Source organism: Petromyzon marinus, chromosome 28 (assembly GCF_048934315.1).
Source record: "Petromyzon marinus isolate PM22_M1 ecotype Great Lakes invasive population chromosome 28, UKy_Petmar_22M1.pri1.0, whole genome shotgun sequence".
Taxonomy (NCBI): Eukaryota; Metazoa; Chordata; class Hyperoartia; order Petromyzontiformes; family Petromyzontidae; genus Petromyzon; species Petromyzon marinus.
Window position 1 is genome coordinate 4701871 of NC_133694.1, and position 14724 is coordinate 4716594.

At 45.3% G+C, this 14724-nt stretch overlaps 1 protein-coding gene across 4 annotated transcripts in view; it reads left to right on the forward strand.

The window, feature by feature from the left end:
- LOC116946935 (histone-lysine N-methyltransferase MECOM-like) overlaps positions 1 to 14724 on the forward strand; it is a 313772-nt gene that overhangs the window by 252228 nt on the left and 46820 nt on the right. For all 4 annotated transcript variants that reach the window (XM_032962216.2, XM_032962218.2, XM_032962217.2 and 1 more), the window contains exon 4: positions 14423 to 14587. In XM_032962216.2, coding sequence (XP_032818107.2) covers positions 14423 to 14587 — 165 coding nt within the window. The remainder of the gene's footprint in view (positions 1 to 14422; positions 14588 to 14724) is intronic.

Genomic DNA, 14724 nt, shown 5'->3' on the forward strand with positions numbered 1-14724 from the left:
GTGCTCGATTCATTCTTTGTTTATTTATTCTTGCTGTTATTTATTTCATTACCTAACCCCCCCTCCCCCCCCCCCCGCAAATGCGAGTGGAACAATTGAGAGCCTTGTTTCTTTTTCTTTTCTTTCTTTAAAAGAAAAAAAAATTGCGGTGCGCAGTATAAAAAAAAGAATACCACCCACACTTTTCTTTTGTTTGCGGGGAATCTTTGTATAAACAAACACGGTGGGTTTCTAGAGCGGCCTATTGTCATGACACACAATATTCGTGCGGAGAGGACATGATCGCAGAGCCACCTGCTGCGATGTAAGGGAGGGCGTGGGGGCCCTCATCCTCCCAGCCTGGGATAGAACTCACACAGTCATTCCTTTAAATCAAGGTCTTCTTACCCGCCAACCATTATCTGCACCCCGCCCCTGCCCTCCTCCCCCACCCTTGCATTGCTTCTTCCTATTGTTCATGATTTTATAGTGGTAGGAGGATTTACTCGCAAGTGATGGCAAAAGTCTTCATGTTAGCCGTGCTTATCCACAGATAACAGGAATGTTTGATGTGGATATTAGGATCCGGGCAAAGCGCTGATGCAGTTGGGTCGCACACTGTGCGATGAAACCGGACACCTGAGTTTGATTCTGAGGCCGTGGCTGAAATCAGGGGCAAGTAATTGCTCAAACTGTCCTGGGGCGTCCCTGCACCAATTCACATCGAGCAGAGTGGCGAAGTATAGTCTAGGCAACCCCCTCCCTCCCCACCCCCCCCCATGACCAACAGTGGGAGGTTGCAAATTATTCGGATGACTTTTAATAGGATCCATCCTCTCCTAGCACCCCGTCACCAAAGGCGAGTGGAGGAGTTTCACTGCCATCGTCTCCAATGACCGCCGTCACAATCGACGTTTCGGGCGAGTGCCCAGGATTCAGCATATCGGGATGCAGGCGGCATGCGGAGGAGGCCAGATGCGTGCGTTATGCTGCACGCGGAAGGTTCTTTCGTCTAGCGTCAATACTGGAACATGAGGTTTTGTAAACACCAATTTTTATTAAAAACACAGATGTCATTTTGCAGCCCGAGAGCAAGTTGGTTCACTGTGATCACATCATCAGATTCCTCGTGCGTTTGTTGAACAGAAAAGTTGACTTTTGTTGATTTGATAACGATTCATCTTCGTTGGTTCTTTCGGTAAAGTCACGTAGAATGAGAATAAAATAATAAAATAAAACAATAAAATTCTCACGACGTTTCGGCCACAACACAAGTGGCCTTCTTCAGGTGAAAGGAACCACCCTCCACATCAGCACCAGGGTTGTTCCTTTGAATCCTTGCAGTCACGAAAGCTTTAAATCGAAAGTTGAGAACGATTAATGAACAGGGTTTTTTTGCTGAAAAAGGGGGACTGCTTTCTGCTGCCTGCAGTACCACGCCAAACTCTGCTCACAGCCGTGTTCCAACGTCATTCCATCCGCAAGAGCCTCCAACACTTATGCATGCCTACCTCCTCCTTATGTTCCAATATCTTTAATTGTTGGGGCTAACTGTCAAGGAACCAAGGCGGGGAGGGGGGCAAAACTTGGCCAGAAGTTGACGATACTTTCTTTTAAATGTAATCTGCACAGTAGGTAGGGAACCCAGGATCCACAATTTCATTTCATACGGCCCATGGGCCTAACCACTTCAAAACGGCCCTCAAATGAAGTTAAGCCAATCAGAATCAGAATATATTTATACCAGAGGAATCCGATGAGCTACAAAGCTCTTTTTTCACAGATGTCCAGTAGGGGCGGGTAAGAACGTTACAACAACAAACAGTACAAAACACGTGATACTAGTGTAAAGTACGAGAAAGGTCAACAAATCACCCAAACACAAACAAATACAAGACTAAACCATCCCCATCCTACCAGGCAAAGCCCACTGAGGTATTCACTTATTTTTCAGAAGCGACCTGGCCACAAAATGATAGCTCACAAAGTGGCCCCATCATTTGGACATTTATAGATAGCAGCAAAATGATCACCGTAAGCAACCTGTCCACCAGTAATCAGGTACCGGAGGGGTAATACTTTTGGGCCTAGGCAACAGCAGCAACTGTGTTTATAATTGAGCAAGCGCCATCACCTGCTGTGTTTCAAGTCGCCCTGTGCTCAGTCACCGCGCACACAGCCCTTTCGTGATCGAAGCTTCGAAAGAAATGAAAGCGTGGCTCCTACTCAGACTTCAGGAAGGCAAAGCTTCCCCTTACCCCCCCCCCCCTAAACTACAACGTGTGGTCTATTCCTGTGGTGACACTGCCACCATGGCCCCACTTAAAAAAAAAAACGAAATGCGTGATGATTCGCTTGAATGCATACATAAACCCAGACGGTTTATAAACCTTCAAAGTGTAGTGCAAAGTCGTTAAATGGTCATTAATTCCACTGTCAATTCCTTTAGTGTGTGCAGTCATTGATTTGATTTCCTGAAGCTTATCGCTTATTACTTTTACTTTAATTTGTGTTATGTGCCGCGAAGCAGTGTATGAAATGACCCTTTGCTGGATTCGGGGTCACCGCGAGATGAAAGCGCAGGGAGTGTGGACGGCGTACGTAAAAAAAAGGAAATGTAGGCCAGCGTTTAGAAAATATATCTCTCTTCTAAAAGACCAACATTAGTTTACAGTGGGTTAACAAACAAAAAAACATTAATTAGCGATTATCGTGGCGCACACACGCGTGCACGCGCCACAAATGGTTGGTCCAGTGGGTTTTTTGCGTTTAATTTAGCTGTTTGTTTGCTATCTACGTGCCTTTACAGAAAGAAGCAAGGATATTGTTTGTCCATGCCCGTCTCCTCTCTCCTTCGCGGCACAAACAGTGCGCACCCCTCGGCCGCCTCGAAGTGCAATCTTGTGCGTCATCACAGATTGAATTGTCGCTGTATACATCATAATTACGGGAGAAAGGAATGCGATGGCGTCAACATAAATGCATCTTTGCGCATTTCTTTTGTTGGTCTCGGGAACGTATCTGTATAAACACGGTCAGCACAAGCGCATGCATACATACACACACAAAGCGACACTTACGAGAGAGTAATTAACGTCAAACTTACCCGCGTATATATGTGCGTTCGTGTATATATTTAACAGTGTTTAATATTTCAACCAAAAATGCTATACAAATTCTAACTTCGAAGTGACAAGGTATTTTTCCCCATGTCACCGCTGATGCCTACTTTCCATCCTTTATTTTTTTAATATTTCAATGTCCTGGCCATGTGGTGCCATCGATGGCGATATAAATGAAAGCACTGCTCCCCTACATAGACACCCGTGTTCGCTCGAACTCCGGGTCCTTCTACCCCAGCTGTCACTTTTTTTTCACTGCATGTCATTGCCGTGAAAATATCTCAAAAGGTTAATAATGTTAAGAGTAATTGTATAAGATGTCACAGGCTTGATCCATCTTGCGGTCATTAACTCACTTGTTTCACTTTCATTGTGCAGTTTAGTTCTTTGGTTCCGCTGGCATTTACATTCATAAGCTTAGACAGCAGTAAGTTGCAAAAGCAAAAAAACTCTACATCTGTCAATAACACTGTGGCATTTAAACGGAAGCATATGTAATCGCTGACATTTGGAATGATGGCCTTTTTCAGCATTTAGGTGCTTCGAAGTAGGGTCATTGCCCGGAACGTTGCCTTTATATATGTTTTCCGTTGAAGGCCAAGAGTGTTATTGACGAAAGTGTTGAGGTTTTTGTTATATGTGGTTGTGCACAACTGCCAAAGCAGCAGCATCACTGAATCTAAATTGCAAAAGCAGAATGGAGCTCATGAGAAATACACGTTTTTGCAGGTTTTATACATTTAAAATGAACTGTGGAGGATTCCCAAAATTTGTATTATATTCAACAAGCTAATTTATCCTGTTGTCATTGCAAACGCAGTATATATGTGTGTATGTGCGCACACATCTGAAATCTATTCAAATTCGCATTAAACTAAAAAGTTGATTGGAAATATTACTACCCGTTCCGTGGACAGATATATATTTAAGAATCGGGGGCTGTCGGGTTAAAGTTTATTGTTTAATTCTGCCGCTCGCCCCCTAGCCCACCAAGTTGGTGGTGGTGGGGGGCACATCTGCCCCTTACACACCCACCCCCGTTACCCCCCATGGCGGCGCCTATGAACACACACACACACTAAGTGCCGCTCTCTGTCGGGGCTGGCGGGCGGGGGAGCAACAGAGACACGTCGCAAAGCAGACTCGGCGAGAGAGTGTCGAGACTTGAAAATGAAATGGGGGGGCCTCACGGCCGCCGCCGTCTCGTTTTCCCACGTCCTGGCGGCTTCCTGGCCACCGAGAACGCATAAACCAGGGTTCAATGTCACAGACATAAAGGCCTGTCACTCAGCGGGAACGCGCCGCCCATACATCATAGCCGGGGCCCACAATGCGACCTGACTGGGAGCCAACAAAGGGCCGACGGAGTTGACGACCTTACGAACTGCGGGTGACCCCTGCTCGGCAGGCAGGCGGGTCCGTGGGCCATGGATCATGAGAAGTGGCCGGTTAAAGCGTGTCCGGGTCGTACGAAGCAACACATTAGCGGCACAAGAGGGCACGGCTTGAGGTTGGTCGGTTCGCCGCTGTCTTTTGTTGTTGTTGATGGGTGGATTTGTGCGTGCACGCGTGCGTGTGTGTGTGCGTGTGTGTACGTGTGTGTTGCAATCGTAGGTAGGTGTAACTTCTCACTCGATTTTTTCTGGAAACCTGGCTTAGAGTAGAAATTTGTAGGCGTAAGGCACTACCACGAGAGTACAGAACAACATAAGCCTATCCATAATAAATGATATATCATTGCACCCGATATTCATAAAAATCCTATGAACAGGTTCAGGACAATAAGGCGAGACTCACTGGGTGAACCATATGCATGTGTCGTCTGTTGTGATACGCGCCGTTTCGAAAATGTAATTATTTTCGCTTTCCGGATGTAATTTTCTGATTAGAATTTTTACCGAATACTTTGCGGCTCATTGTAGACTGAAGGCGGCACGTGACTAGTCGCCAGAGCCGGCACAAGAGGTATACTGAATGTGGTGTGCCGGGCGTGAACGTATATGTGTTTATATGTGCAGTGATATGCATATACTGCATTTACATGCGTGTCTAAATGTGCCCATCAAGTGCATGCTGGAGTAAATATATACGTAAAAAATAATCAAAAATAAGAACACGTTTTTTTCTCACAACTTACTTTGAGTCAATTATAATTTTGCCCTTTTGTCCGGCAGTATAGAAACTGCATACTTATTCAAGGCCAATCAACCGGAACTGGCGTGAAGATGAAATTTCGTTTCAAAGCTTTCGTGACTGCAGGGATTCATATTCTTGGTTCTTTCGGTAAAGTAACGTAGAAGGGAAATAATAAAATAATGAAAAGTAAAACAATAAAATTCTCACGACGTTTCGATTGCAACACAAGCAATCATCATCAGGTGTGAAAATCGTAGGTAGGTGATGATTGCTTGTGTTGCAATCGAAACGTCGTGATAATGTAATTGTTTATTTTATTATTATTTTATTATTTCCCTTCTACGTGACTTTACCGAAAGAACTAAGAATATTCCGTAAGATTAACTTCCTCTCAACACCAGTCACGTCAGTGGCAAGCAGGCAGTGGTATCTGAACCTGTCCTTCGCCTCGCGTAGGTCGACTCAGCCTTAAATTAGTACACAATGGGAATGTGTAAACATCAGCACTGGGGGAGACAAATATAGCTGAGAATGATGCCAACAATACTGATCCCACGTTCACTATCGATAGGCGTTCATGGGTGCTCGCTAATAGTCTGGCTATATGAGGAATATTTCTGTTAGTTTGATTGTACACATTTTTTTACTAAACTATTTTATTTTATCAGGTAAAGTCCACTGAGCAATACAGCTCTTTTACAGAAGCGACCTGGCCACAAATGATAGCTCAACGAAGTGGCTCAACATGTGGAAATGTATTGTGGCCAAATAATCTAACTGGATGTTTCTAAATGTGGAGGCAAAACCCGGAGGACCCGGCGAACAATCCACTCGACCACGGGGAGAGAGAGAGAGAACACTCAAACTCCAAATATACAGGCGTCATGGTCGGGTTCGAATCCACGACCTCCTGCATGTACAATATAGGTGCGCATATCTGGGTATCATGGATGTGGATATGTGAGAGGTTAGTCACGCATATACACATTTGCATAGAGGGAAAGCACGTTTGAAGTCTGTTCTAGGCAGAGCTATTGTTTATGCAAGGCTGCTTATTGTGCTTTGTGATATGGGTATGGTCGGGTTTGAAAGGTAAACACTTAAAGGCTGCATGTTTGCACAAACAACCACGTAAGGATTATTAACAAATGTACACACATCATAAACAGCATTTTGTTTACATGAAGTGTAACCTGCACTGAATGTAAACAAAATGCTGTTTATGTCTCTGTCTAGACGTGCTTTGCATGCTCGTTTTAATTCGTGAAAAGTTGGCCTATTATTTTGTGGTGATGTTGCATTGGCAGTGGAGCGCAAACACAACTAATAAACCCCACCCGAACTCGGACACATTCCTCAATAACACTGTGGCCTTAATTGGAAAATTACTTAATAAAAGTGTCTTATATGTCGTACAAATATAAGCACATGGTCCATAGCTGATTCTTTTTATATATTTAAAGAAGTATGGTCAAACAACCCCAAATGCCCCCACACGGTGCGGGCAGACCTTCATCCAGCAGTAGATTTTCCAAGGGGTGTAAATTATAATTTTAAGTCACTTATAACATGATTATGTAACTGCTAGAGTGAAATGTGAAATACAGCAAATGGTCAATTTAACACAATTAGACTTTCACTTACCAGCAATGAGAATAAATTTAATTCTATTAAAAAATAAATTAGATGTCAGCAGGCAAAGTTTCATTTTTTTCCTCAGCACTGAAGCACATTTTGCTCATAATGATAAGATGTTTATATCATTTGAGCAGCAGCTCGGCTGACTGTCAGTTTTCATAATTTTTCATTATTAAGTGGTCTAACAATATCCACATTTTAAATTGCATCACACGGTCATAGACCTGTGATTGACAGCGATGCACAAGCACAAACAACAAAACACACATTTGTCACGAACACTAAACTTTAAAAGAAAAATATATGCGTGCCATACCGTTAGACGTTTCGGGCAATGGCCCTTCTTCAGAGCAGAGCTCTGTTCTAAACACGCGCCATCATAAATTTGCTGTAAGCCAGTGTTGATGAAAGTATACATTACGCAGCCGTGAATGCGCAATCATTAATCAAATTGTTTATGCCAAATTGAGTGGCACACCGTTAATAACCAAAGCCTTAAACAACGTCCCGTTAATTGCCTACTCTTTATAGAGCTATGATAATTGCTAGAGGTTTTACCACATGCAGTGGTTTTGCCCGATACCTCACGCCTTAACATCTACACAGCTAAAGACATATCACAGTAACTGTCACTTATCACGGCACATTAACCGTGTTGTGTGTGCGTGTATACACAACAAACACACACACACAGCGTTCGCTACGCACAGGGGTGGAGTGGTGGCGCAGTGGTTAGCGCACCGCGCTATGAATCCGGTCACCTAAGTTCGATTCCCGGCTCACGACTTCACGACTGTGGTGAGCGTTATCGGAATCAGTGTTGGCCCGGCTCAACGCCTTCACCAACCCAAACTGACCCGCGTGGTGAAGTACGGTCAAACAACTCCCACGACAGCATACGGAGGCATTCATCCAGCAGTGGATTGTCAGCGGCCTGTGAAATCGTATTCATATTACATTGTACGAGATTGGACATATTCACACTTTGCCATTTCAGGAATCGGTCCAATTGTTACATTTTATACGCACTATGCAAGCTACAAGATAAATCATGCCGTGTGTGCGAGACTCGCAGAACACAAGCCCCATGAAAACCTTCGTCCCTTATGTTTGTATACAAACCTTGACGTGTTTGTCACATGGGTAAAATCCACTTGCTGTAAATAACGACACAAAACATCCCCCTCCAGGCGTCACCTCTAACTGACGGTTGTTGGTGCGTGCTGTTAACGAGCACCTATTAAGGCCGCGAAAAGTTACACGATGGCGCTGTTGGCCATCACCACGCCTGCGCGGTCGCCTTTGTATCCCCAGCGTTGACGTCCGGCCATGCGAGGAATAACACGCGGCACACCGGCTCGCCATCGAACAAAGACGGTCACCGCGTCGCGCGCTGTCACCTGCGCTTTTGCCGGCCGTCTGGAACGCTCCTCCTTTTGATATTAGGAAGCCGCTTGGAGCTTACGCACTTTGAAATCATCATCTAGATTGCAAACTAATTTCTTCAGAACTGCTTTTAGTGTTTGGTGTGTTGTCTTTCCTCGCACCTACGATTAACACGGTTGGCTACGCACGGTGCGAAAGAAGTGGCACGTGCATACACACGTACATACGCGCAAGTGCATACCTGGTGGCGATGTCAAGCCCGGTTCTGTTAGCCGTGGGCCAGAAATTGGACTCAGGTTGCCGGCTTTTCACGACGCAGTGCGCTAATCAGTGCGCCACCGCTCCCCCATATACATACACACGCATACGCAATTACCTCGCGTTGTCTCTCAATGAACCCCCCCCCCCGCCCCCCACAAATGTATTCCAACCTTGCTCAATTTAACAGACGTATTAAGTTAGCTGTTAACTATTACCCATTAAAAAGGTTTTTTTTGTTTTTTTCTTCGCTGGCCGCTTGGTGTGTGTCGGTTGGTGACTTTGGGGGCTCGCGTTAAGCAATTGTTGTGATCAACAAAAGAAAACACACGCAGGCACACAAATCGCAATTACGGCGAAAGCGATGAGCCGGCAGTCCACTTTTTGTAGGTGGCGTTAATTAGAAAGGGAATTCGTGTCCGGCGGCGGTGGGAGGGAGGAGGGGGGTGAATGAATCCGTGGGCAAACTTTTACACCCCCTGGGATAATTCAGCGGTCGCTTGAATGGTCCCTGGGGAGATGTTAAACTCCCGGGTTAGTGCGACGGTGACGGAAGCGCGCGTTCTACGCCACTCTCAGTCGCGTCTCTATTTTTTTCACTCTCTCGCACAACCGACAGCGCACAATTAAAAAAAAATTACACGAGCAAGTCCATAATTATTATTACTATTATTTTTACACGAAACAAGGAGATTGGTTAGATATTTTACGTTTTTATTTTGACGCCCGTTTACCCAGGTGAGCTTCGCCGAGTGTCAAGCCTCGTTGTTTTGGGGAGGGTTGTTGTTGTTGCAGGAGGGAGCGCTGTTGCTGCCGCACCACAATTGAGCAATTTGCAGGCACTGCCACGAGCATTGGGATGTTCGTTCAATACCAGTTGCGTTGTATGTTGCTTGTTATATTTCTTTTAGCTATGGGAGGAAACGTACGCAAAACAGGGAGAGGAACGTACAAACTCCCACACACGTGAGAAAGGCACCCAAGTCGGGAATAGAACCCAGGCGCTGTTTGCTACGAGGCGCGAATGTAACCACTGCCCCTACCCTGCCAGTGGTTGAAGACAATAAACTACGCTGTGTCACCTGCGCATGCAGTATTCGATGTTGCAGTGCCGTACCCGTTGACGTATTCTGCTCGCCACAACTTCCCCGGATTATAAGACGCACCTCAAAAACCACGTGTGCCCGATATCGATTCAGTTGTACACATTTGATTTGACACACACACACACACGTACACTATGGGTTAGGACGCACCCACAAACACTTTCCCAATGAGATACAAAGTGCTTCTTGAACATCCGGAGGTTACGTATGTGTATATACGTATGTGTGTGTAATGTATTATATAGTGACACACGCGCAAGCGCAATTAAAGCCACTTAAAACGTGTTTTACATTAGTCGGTGATTACGGGGGGTAACGGAATTGCCACGTAAATGTAGCTGTTTATATATACTGCGTCTCACACCAGCCTGCTGCGTAAAGAACATTTAGAAAATGTGTGTACATATATACATACCCTGACGATGATTATATTATTTGTTTTATAATCAGGCTTGCGAGGTTCGGTGATGTAATTCAGTTACCGTCCAATTATAAACCGTTATGCAATTACACGGGCTGATCCATGTGCAGATACCCCACTTAAATAGCCAGCAGAAATTACGTGTAGCGAAGGCGAATGTTTATTTCGAAGCCTCTACACGTCTCCCACCACCACGTCTCAATACACACTTTAAATATTTTAACTCTCTTCCCCTCCCCCCCACCCCCCGAAAGATACAGGATCCATCGCGTTTCACAATATTAACTCGGCTGTCAACGAGGTGGAAGTCGGGACGTGTCATGAGAAACCAATGGAGTATCTTTAAATGGATCACTTTGTAATATACATAAGCATATATCTACACACACACGCGCGCATGCACCAAAGTGGTCGGGAAATTTTTTTCACAACGGAAGGCAAATTGTGATTGCGCTAGTTGTTGTTTTTTTGTGTTACTGAGCATATGGCGTGTGTTAAAGTTTGTAAATACATAAAAGCATTGCAAACCACATGCCAAAAAATAGGTCAACGAATATTGTTCAGTCGACTGCTGTGTGTTACGCCAGTACAGCATCTTTTTTAAAAAAAAATCCACACACGAAAAATCTACTGCTAAATAATTAGATAGGATAATAAATGGCTGTTTAATGTTTAAAGTGTCTCGTTCCGAAGTAACATTTCACTGACACAACGTGTGTGTGCTGAATTTCACATAGCACACATGCCACAGTGACGCTGTAATCGTTTTAACTTTGTCTAGATTACCACGCGTATGCGAAACCAACCTATAACTGTCATGTATAAAGATTAAGCAGAACAACGAATTATGGCAAATTAAATACGCTCAACAGATTTGTCATTATCTTTGCTTAACAGGAAAAATAAATATACGCGTAATTGTTATATATATAGGAAACTGCAATAAAGATAACTCGAATGATACACACACACACATCTCTCGCGTCTCAATGATCCCGCCTTGTACGAGGAGCGCTCTAACCAACAACACCCGACAACTCCACTGCAATAATTAAACATGCCCCGACTGACCCTTGCCGATGAGCCCCAACAAAGTCGAATATAAATAAGCTCGATGTTCTTATTATAAGCATTCAGCGTGTATATTTGTTTTATCTCATGCAATGATGTGCACAGTCTCGACCCTTTTTGCCAATCCACCGCTGGATTGCCAAAAAGGGTCGAGATCCTTTTTCCCACTTGGTGTCGGAGGTGGTCGTTCGTCCATGCTTCACAACGCTGGTCGGCACGGGTAAGGTGATGGTGGTGGCCCAGATAAATTGGTTCAGATATCACCCGTCACCGATCTCAGCTTGGCACGGGAATCAATCGAACTCCAGGCTGTCCGGTTCACAGCACAGCGTCTTAACCACCACTCTCCCTCCCCCCCACCCCTTAATATATAGTCAAGCGCACCTCCGTTTAGCACGGCTTGCTTACGTACGGTGCGACAGAAGTTCAACATACGTATTAAGAACTCATTAACACGCTCACTCCACAGAAGCACGACAAACCGACTAAATATACAGCGCCTAATTTAATCAAGCACAGCCCGGAAGAATGCTCCCGAATTATTTTTTTGGCACGCAACTACTTCGCCTAATTTTGTCCTCATGTTACTTATATTTCATACTCATAGGATGATGTGAGTATAGGATTCCATAATATAGGACTTGTTATGTATAAGTGTATATTTTATGTACTGTATCCTATATCGGTAGTGCCTTAGGCCGATAATTCCAACTCCAAGCCAGCAGATTTTGCAGCGTTCTGCAATATATCGAGTGGGAAATTAAACTCCTGGGCACATATATACTGCACTGTTTATACTTTATATATGCTTACAATCTCGCAAGGCGCAAGCGACCGGCTATGCTTTTAGTCCGAACGCATGCACCCGATTGTGTTGTTGTTGGGTAGCGAGCTAGCTAACCACTGGTTATTACAAAGCGTTATTACAACTTGGCTGGAGAAATGTGGGCTAATGAAATGATTACAACCGCTCCCTGCCTCCACCCGCCCCCCCCCCCCCCCAACAAAAAAAACAAAGAACATTGGGAGCGGGTAGAAATATTGTTACATTGTATAGGAGAAATGTCTTCTTGAACGGGAACACTTGGACACATTGTAACTTGCGGGTCTCAGAGCACGGCGCCGACTGTAGTAAAAAAAACGATGATTGTGTCGTAAGTAATGAGTTAGTAACTGCGTGTTGAAGCCTTTACTATGTTTAACTATTCCACATAGCCTGTTTAAGGCCAGAAGGGGGGAATCTTTGTCTTCGTTTAAGGATTGTTATCACACGCATCACCCACAAGCAATCCACTGCTGGATGATTACATCTCTTAGCTGTGTAGATTTCATTCGTAGAAAATGTAGACTGTATATATCGAATTTTTATGAGTTTAACTGTATTGGGTTTTACGTGATTTTTTTTTACAATTTACCAAGTATAAATGTAAACATATTTAAACAATTACACTATTAATGCTGGTTCCGATACGACTATAATTGGTAACTTTTGTATATATGTAGCAGTATAACAGCAACGCTTCTCACGCTATAGCGTTGTTTGCGAGCTCCTATTAAGGTCGGTACGAAACACCACCGAGATCACTGGGCCACAACCCACTCCCTGCCGCCTTTGTCTCACCAGTGCTGATACATAAGCCTGGCGCACCCGGTACTCAGTTAAGGCTGAGTCGACCTAGGAGCATGAGAAAGTCAAACGAGCAAATTCTAACGCCACCGTGATTAGCCTCGGGTAAGGAATCAAACTCGTAGCGTACGTGGAAAGCGGATAAACGCCGCGTTTTCCGAATTATAAGATCCGTGTTATAAATGAGAGAAATGTCTTATAATCCGGAATATAAGATGCGTCTTATAATCCGGGTTAACGTTGACGCCGGAATAACTTTGAAAATCGGACACACAACAAGTTTGTGGGTTGTGGGATGGGTGCGTCTTACTTTCCGGAGCACACGCTACGCATGGAACCCCAGTATCTTTAACACGACAACAACAAAAATACGTGAATCAGCTGATCCAACAGCTGAAACGCGCGCTTTCATATCGGCCGCCCGATCGCTGTTGCAGAGGGCAGCAGCAGCAGCTTCAACGTAACGCAGTGCTACCGAGCAAGTCTCTTATAACAACTGTTGTGTTTGTCGTTTCCTGTTTGAGCGAGTACTTAATCAAAAAAACACCCCGAGAGGAGTATGGTTGGCCATCGTGAGCCGCTGCGTTTTTATTGTACATTGCACCGCTTCACTCAACCTATACGGGGTTCCTGGTTAAGACGTGCGTTTTGATTCATATTCATGGCGTAAACGTACACAAAAAAAAACTAATGTCCACTCATGGATTCCTCTAAGCTGTGTTGTTGAGGACTCCTGCCTAAACAGACTTAGACCCAAGTCCTTCCCGTCACCACCTTTTCTCAAGTTATTATAATTTTTGCTCAATTACAGAAATGTATAAACTCGCGCCTATCACTAAAGTCAAGTGCCGCTTGTTGCTGGTCGTTTGGCGTTTTGAGCCAGTGCTGGCAATTTATACTACATATCGATTTATATTTATCATACACTCATTCTTTACTTAACATCAAATGTTTACAACGTGTATGGTATATGCATGCCTCTTAGCGTATGCAGTCACACAATGCGTATAGCCTCTATCCCTCCACTGCTGGATGTTATTAACGGCAGTGACCGGGGATCGAACTCAGGTAGCCGGCCGAGTTGCGAGTGCAGTGCCGCTTGCCACTGTGCCTCCGCTTCTCACCCAGTCGGTCTGACTGGGTGTGGAGCTGAACCCCTTCGCCCAATCCACTGCTGGATGAAGGCCTGTAACAGCTCGTGTACAAAGGGGACTGTTTTTTTTATTGTTTTGCGTCAGTGTGGGTTGAAGAGGAGGGAAGGGAAGGGTGGTGGTGTGGGGAGGAGTGATCGGTGTTAAGAAGTCACCCAATGACATCAACGCCCGTGACTGACAAAATCGAACTGTGTGTCTGCGAGTTTAGCACGCGGTTGCGCTCAACCACAGCGCCACCGCTCCCTGTCACCCCCCCCCCTTGATGTGTGGCCCACAACGGCTTCTAAAAGTCGTCCCAACCGCGTTATCGGCGTCTCGGTCGCTTGCCCACTGCGCACTGGGGGTGAGCCGGGATAGCGGTGGAAGGAAGCCGTCTTCGCCGCTGGTCGATTCGGTCACGAAAGTAACGGGGGAGGGAGGGGAGGGAGGGAAAACAGCTCAACAATAATAATCCCTCCCACATCTCTCTCTCTCTCCCTCCTCCACCACCACCACCTCTCTCTCTCTCTCGCGTGCCACCACAGCTACTGGACGGGCCGTCTGGCGTGTGCGGCAAGGACGGCTCCGCGGCGGGAGAGCCGTGCAGAGGCTCGGCAGGGGACAGCGAGGAGCGCAGCTGGCTCAAGTACGTGAGGCTCGCCGCGTCCACACGGAGGCCCAACTTGGCAGCGGTCGAGATTGATCAGAAGGTAAAAAAAACACACACACACCCACCCAATTCTACCGTATTCTCACGATTGGACGATACACCTTTTCCCTTCGACCCCCACACACACACACACACCCCGTTCCCGTTGTGTGTGTGTGTGTGTTTTTGAAGCAAACG